General features: G+C 26.5%; 1 protein-coding gene across 1 annotated transcript; it reads right to left on the bottom strand.

Annotated features, from left to right (window-relative positions):
- Positions 1-2395: 2395 nt before the first annotated feature.
- PAN3 (Poly(A) specific ribonuclease subunit PAN3) lies at positions 2396-6464 on the bottom strand (the record flags this gene model as incomplete). The annotated part of the gene is given in 8 exon segments (XM_011503222.1): positions 2396-2528; positions 3262-3616; positions 4013-4142; positions 4145-4273; positions 4956-5195; positions 5287-5403; positions 5628-5997; positions 6201-6464. Coding segments are annotated over 8 exon segments (1734 nt in total), but the record flags the coding sequence as incomplete, so codon positions are not given.
- Positions 6465-7579: the final 1115 nt, after the last annotated feature.

Here is a 7579-nt window from a genome sequence, read left to right as displayed (position 1 = left end):
ATTAAAATTATAAACACCATTAAAGTTAAGAAGCTCTAATGACAAATAAATATTAATTACGTTACAAATATCATTTTAATTTTGAACAATAGATTATAATTTATAAAATTTATCTTTATTTTTTCAGAGATAATCAACGCCTATGATCTTACTTATAAATATTGTAGATTTTGTTTATAAATGGAATATAAAAACAGAGAATACTTATATTAATTCATGATTTGATGGATATAAGTATCACAATTAAATTCTTCGAAAATAAATAAAATGTATCATTTTATCAAACTTTCATTCAATTTTTATCTTTGTTATAATGATTTATGTTAAATTCAATTTTAAATCGTCGTACATTACACCCTCTTTTACTATATGTTTATAGAAAGCTCCGAGTAATTACTGACTTGTAACTATTAGTAGAATTATGTATATAATAATAAATTTTCTAGTAAATTTGTTACTATAATATATAAATGTAATCCAAGAAATATCTAAGTCCTAAATATCAAAAATTAATTTTAAAAATTTGATAAAAATTTGTTTTCTACATTTTTTTCTATACTTTTTTCTTCATAAAGAAAAATGATTTACTAAAATTTATATGTTTATTAAATTGATTTAAAAAATTAATTCACCATAAATGTGCACCATAAGTTTAAAGAACTATTATCAATTATTTTATCTCTGTACGAAATGCATTATAATCGAATTAATAAAATAAATCTACGGTAGATTTATATAAGGCATTTGTATACTACAAAATTTTTTTTGTAAGATCATTAGTTCTAAAATCTTTATAATCTTTGTTATTAACTTATAATAAATCATTTAGCTCTGTATAAAAATAGTAAACGAATGTTTAATTTTTATTTGCATTACTATATTATTTATAAATTCTTCTATACACATATTTAACTAATGAAAATTAAAAAATGATAAAGAATAATGTTAGAAGATAGTGGAAATTGAAAATTTGTTAACCAACTGAAAAAGCACACACAGCAGGCGCACACACACGTGTGTGTGAGATATGAAATATATATTTAGAGAGAGAGAGAGAGAGAGAGAGAGAGAGAGAGAGAGAGAGAGAGAGAGAGAGAGAGAGACAGAAAACAAATTTAGTGTTGCTTCTTAAATATATGTAAAAAAAAAAAAAAAAAATTTAGCAATTTGATTTTTCTACTTAAGAATTTTCTTAATATAATTTTTCTAAGCATACAATTCGATCAATTGTACCTTTTGTAAGTAGTAAAATATAATATATAAAGTTAATAAATAACTAAATATACATATCAAATGTTACATAATTATACATATAAAAAAAGCTTAAAAGAATTAAGTGTTTTTGAAATATCAATATTTTACTTATGTTATTCTTAAAATTAAATAATATAAAATATAATAAAATATAGCTGTACTTTAGAAAAACGCAAACTACACCAATTATAATTGCTTCTACATACTAGTCTGCAATTATTTATAAAGTAAATGAACTATAATAACTTAATAATTAACAAATTAAGTAATAAATTTAATTATGTAAGATAATAAGATAAATTGTAGTTGTTCAAGCAAAATAAGCAAAATAATAATATATACTTATAATTGCCTATTAATATTTTGTTTATTCTCATGAAAGTATGAATTCCTCTTTATTTTGTAATTAATATATATCTTTATTCTTCTACGATCTCACAGCCTATTAATTTTAATAAATAAATAAATTAATTAACCGGTAAATTTTGTAAAATAGATTAAAAATACCAGTTATTTAAGATTGCTTTCAAAAATAAACATTTATTTCAAAATTAATGCTTACGATCTGTACCTAAAACCTAATGATATCTAGCCTATACACCGATTGTGTTTAGGTATCGTTTTAGATTTTTTCAGCGCGTTAAGTTTTGTGTACAGTTTCATCGCAATAGTACCGTAACGAATTTTGCTTTTCACGTAGCAAATTCAGATGTTTCCATTTACATCATTACATGATTTCTTTTTGTTTTTTTTTTCTTTTTTTGCACATACGTATATTACAATTAATTTTCATAAACACTAGAACGCACTTAGACACGTGAAGAATAACCCGACGATCCACCATTTTAGAGTCACTCTGTAACCATAATGCATTCATCTCACATACTGTCTAAATAATATCTTTTTTATTTTATTTCATTCTGCGTTTTTAGATTTTTTTCTTTGCACAAAACGTATCTTCATAAAAAAATTACTTTACAATATACGCTTTCCCTAATACAAATCCAGTTTTCATTTCATGTATCTGTCACTACTACTTTTACCACCAGTCCATTGCAGAACTTTATACAGTGATAGTGCTTCAGATGTTGATGTCTTATATGTTATAAATGCCAGGAGGCTTTTTAATCGTTATCCGTGATGATTTAGACAGCTTCTGCAGCAAAGCCTTTACTAGCTTGTACTAGTTCGTTGAACGAAGTTTCCATGCAGTGTCGCAATTCAGCATAGCTAACAATAAGCACGCTTTGTTCGTCTCGTGAAACTAAGCAGATCTGCTTATTAGAAAATATAAAAATTAAAGTCAGAATCTTCAAATTTGGATGTTAAAGATTCGAAAATATAAAATTTCTTAAAAAGTGGTAGAAAAATTTATGGAAATTTGATTATTAATTGCACAAAGTCGTGATTAGCTACATTGGTAATTAAGACGATTGAATTTTTAATTTACATTTTGGAGTTTCAAAAAATATCATTTTTAATTTATAAAAGCATTAATTGATATACTATTGTTTGTAAGACATAATTATAATGGTTTAGCATGAAAATAAAATTACGTATATCTATTTGTGTATTATATTATAATTTGTAATACAATTTTAGAATTCTAAAATCTGAGACATGAACAAAGAGCACATAATAGAAAACTTTAATAATAAGGTCTCAATTTGAAGAGAAAGCTCAGGAAAATAAATGAAATTTTATTTAAAAAGAAGAGAGAAAAAAAAAGAAAAAAAAAAAGAAAAAAAAAGATACATCAATAATTGTTAATAATATGATTAATTAATATTTCATCCATAAAAATTAATTATAGCTTCAATTTTTTCCATAAGTAAAACCTTATAATAAATTTCATATGAAATACTGGATAATATATTAAATGAGTTTTTGAAACTACATACTGCAAGGTTTTGAATTGAATTATTTGAATATTAAAAATAAGATCAATGAATCAAAGTATTCATGAAGTACAATAATGTTACTGAAAGAAAAAATATACTAACTCACCTTGTCTGGTGCACCAACATCTAATTTATTTAAACACGATACGACATGAGCTAAATCTAACCAAGGCTTTCCATCAGCTGTAACTTGATGGAAAACATAATCCCTAAACAATTTGAGCATGTAACGATCTCCGGTTTCTGACCATTGTGAATCAAGATTAAGCTCAGGTCGTTCATTAATAGTGGCCAGCTTGACAATTAGCCTAAAAAGCCTTCCATTTTCAAGTTCTTTCGTTAGCTCATTCTCAAGCACGTCCGAACAAAACTGTGCCGCATCCAATTGGGTATAAAAACGCGCACCAATCATTGGCATTAAATCTGTCACACTTCTTCGTGCTTGATTCGATAATAAATACCTGAATATAATCCATTTGTAAATAATCAAAGAAATATATTGTACAATGTGTTGATTATAATTTTATAATTAATACTTTGAATTACTTTTGATTTGCTTTAATCAAAATATTTGAGCTTAATAAACTTTTTAAACATTGATAATTTTTTACTAACTTTTTAACACGTTAGTCATTTCGATGAATTTAATGTCATTTAGACTTAAACAATTTTTAAAATATTGATTACAAGGAAATAATGTTATTTACAAACCAAATTATACTATAATTTAAATGTATAATTAAAATTTAAATACAAATGAAACATTAAATGTTACATAAAAAGTAAAAAAGTTATTTGCTTATTTGAACAATACAGTGTATTAAAATAAAATAAAGGTGAGCATTAAATATACGAACAGTATGAGATTCCGGAGATCGGTTGAGTAAGAGCGTGCAACGAGTTCAAGAGATGCTTGCATATTATCTCGATGAACTGCAAGAAGACTGCGACAGGCCAGTGCGAGAACCAATTTTCCGAGCGCAATAGGATCAGGCTTAAAGGATTCGGGGTGTTACCATCGAAGGTAACGACGTCCGGTACCGCAGCACAACTTATACGCAGCCGCGTACGAGAAGTCAACAAAACTTTGGTAGGATCTAAGCACCTGTATGCTAGACCTAGAAGTCGAAAAATTATTGATAGCCATTAACTAGATAATACAAAGGTTTGTCCAATCATCGCTCAGCTATCAAATATCTATTGAACAACTTGCAGCACAATCATTTTTGTTGATAATTTTGATAAGAAATAATTGATGTATTTATTTAATAAAAAAAAAAAAAAAAAAAAAAAAAAAAAAAAAAAAAAAAAAAAAAAAGCAACCAAAACAATTCGGTATAAATGAAAATAAAAAGTTAATTAATAACCATCTTAGAATATTTATAGCTTCTATCGACTGGCAATAAATGAACTGTAAAACACGGAGTTGTCTTTTATTTCAAGTACAAGTTACAAGTATTCAAAGTAACTAATCGACATTATTTAATTACAATACATTTAGTTATACCGTACGATACAGTAATTATTATACTAAATAATTAAAAAAATTGTTAATAAAAGCTATCAGTGAAAATAATTATGATAAATTTTTGTTTTAATATTTACAAAACAAATATATGTTTAAAGTAACAGTCGATTATGTATACATCTAATATCGATAAAATAAATAAATTCATGAATATTTACAAAGAACATAATAAATATTAAGGAATTATTAAGTACTACATCAAAAAAGCAACAAAAATAACTGTACAAACAACAATATGATAATATATTTTATGCAATGTAAGAAATAAATACCAGCTGCATGAATCACACGAAGGGCTGCAGTAAGTTGAATTATATAGCTCCAAATTATACTCTCTGGAAGCATGCTATTATGCTGCTGTCTAAGTATTGTATTCTTTGTATGACTGTATGGACGTGGAGCATTTGGATCAGAAGAAAATGGATCTGTATAGCCATTTAGTTCAGTTGCAGAGAAATGTTTATTTAATAATGTCTCAGAGCCAGGATGATAATCGTAAACAAATACTATCGCTGCGTACAAAACAAATTTTTAAATAGTATTATTTGATAATGTATAATTTAATTTAAGATTATAAGATTGACAATGTAAATTAATACTTACAATGATCACCAAATGCTTTTGTAGTAAACACCTCTCTTAACTGTACAAGATTTGTATGTGCTAATTTTTTCCACATATCAACGAGTACCATACACTTCGTATTTGTTAAGCTGAATTCTATAAATTAAAATCTTTATTCAATAATAAAATAATAATATGACAAAATTGATTTCAAACTGATGAGAAGCATAAATTTAAGTTAGTCTGATCACATTTAATTTAAAAAAATAAGTTATAAAATTTTATAGTTTAATTATCACAAAGCAAATTATACCTTACAATTATCAGTCTTTAGATATGATATAATTTTATAATTTTAGAAAAATTTATATATAACAAACCGTGAATACGTCGTAGACAATACTTTGTTCCGTTTTTAATATTTGTAGCTTTATATGTCGATGATTGGTAGCCAAGTACTGTTGAAACAGGTTTTTGCATTAACTCCATTGGAACCAAATCATGATAATTTTCAACTTCAGCGGGTATGTCTGGATATTGTATATGATCTGGTTGAGCTAGTGTTAGTGCATTTTTTTGAAGTATTTCTATCCGCAAAGTTTCATTAACAAAGAAACTTGGTGTCTGTGGAGGCGGTGGCGTAACGGATTCTACATTGTTAGATGCAGGCTTTGACACTTTCATTAACTGTAGGTAAGATGGTGTGCCTGGATAAATATAAGCTAGTGGTGGAGGTTCTACGTTGCCAACCTAAATAAATATTTACAATTTAGCTTTATTAAAAAAAGTTTATCAATAAAAGCAAATAATTATTTAGCCAATAATTATTTTAATTATTACCAACGATATCTATTACATAACTTAATAATTTAATAAGATAAAAAATAAAAATGAAAGGGGCAATATATTTCAGAATATAAAAGATCAACAAAAATTGATATAATTTTACTTACAATTTCATTTCCATCTACAACAGTGATAGCGGGATCAACAACAGGATTTTGTACATAAAAATATGTTGTACCCCCAACATTTTCCTGGGAATGATAAGAATTATTAAAGATGTTGGGTGATGTGCTATTACTATTTGAAACACCTCTTCCAGGTAAAAACTCGGGAGTAGTAGTAGTAGTAGCAACAGCAACTTTTTTAGACGTCTCCAATGATAAGTTAGATAAATGTTTTGTCACATTTGCTGTATTTAATGCTGCACTTGAGGTTTAAAAAAAAAACCATAAAAAAAAATTTTTTTTTTTTTATATATATATATATATATATATATATATATATATATATATATATATATATATCGTTATTTTGTTAATTAACATTTAAACAGTTTTTTTCTTTTATAAGATAATCGTTCATGTTGAGTAATATTTTGTAATTTCTTAATAAATAATTTTCATAAGTGCACTCCAAATTTTCAAAGAGAAATTTAAATTGGAATCATTAGCAATTGAGAAATAATTTAAGTTTATAATGAGTAGCAGTATCGCTTAAATTGTAACAAAGAGAATAAAGGATTTGATCAGTAATAAAAGACAAAATAGTACCATATAAGTAGCAAGTTTTGACTCCAGAGGGACTCCATTGGCCTGAGGTGTGTAAGCAACAAACATTGAAGGGTCCATGTCTCCTTCAAAAGCTGCATTTACCACAGAACAATCAACAATATGAGATGTAATAAATTATAAGTAATAAATTTAAGTTATAAATGCTTTCTCCGTTAAATAAAATAACTAAAGAAGCTTTTCTGACTGTGTGTATGCGTGTGTGTATACGCACGTATATATATATATATATGCATATATATATATGCATATATATATATGCAAATATTGGTGTATATATGGATGCGCGCTTGTGTATATATATATATATATATATATATATATATATATTATATTATATTATATTATATATGCATGCATACGTGTATTTATACATACAAATATATTCATATATAGAAAAAACAAACTATATAAAAAGGAGTTATGAAAAGCTTCTCCCGCTCGTAATAATGCTGTATCTTTATTATCCTCCCTTCTCACTTAGTCCGTTGTCTGTATGCAAGTGTGAGTGAGTGTTTAGTGTGCGTGCACGTATATGCAAGTATATAAAGCAGCAACAATTGAGATTGTGCATCGATGCACATACGTGGTGTGCCTTAGCTTCTCCCAGATAAACTTGTCTGTCGTTCCTCAAGAACTACATCTTGCTGACAGCCCGAGAAGCAAGTCGACTTAGATGATAATTCGCACGGATACACAGCAATCGCTCAGCGACGTCCGATCTCTCCTTTATGCGTGGCGTCGCTCTTTGATCATAC

The sequence above is a fragment of the Ceratosolen solmsi genome, unplaced genomic scaffold (genome assembly GCF_000503995.2).
Source record: "Ceratosolen solmsi marchali unplaced genomic scaffold, CerSol_1.0 scaffold45, whole genome shotgun sequence".
Classification (NCBI taxonomy): domain Eukaryota; kingdom Metazoa; phylum Arthropoda; class Insecta; order Hymenoptera; family Agaonidae; genus Ceratosolen; species Ceratosolen solmsi.
Note: the sequence above shows the minus strand (reverse complement) of the source record. Positions and strands in the feature narration are given on the sequence as shown.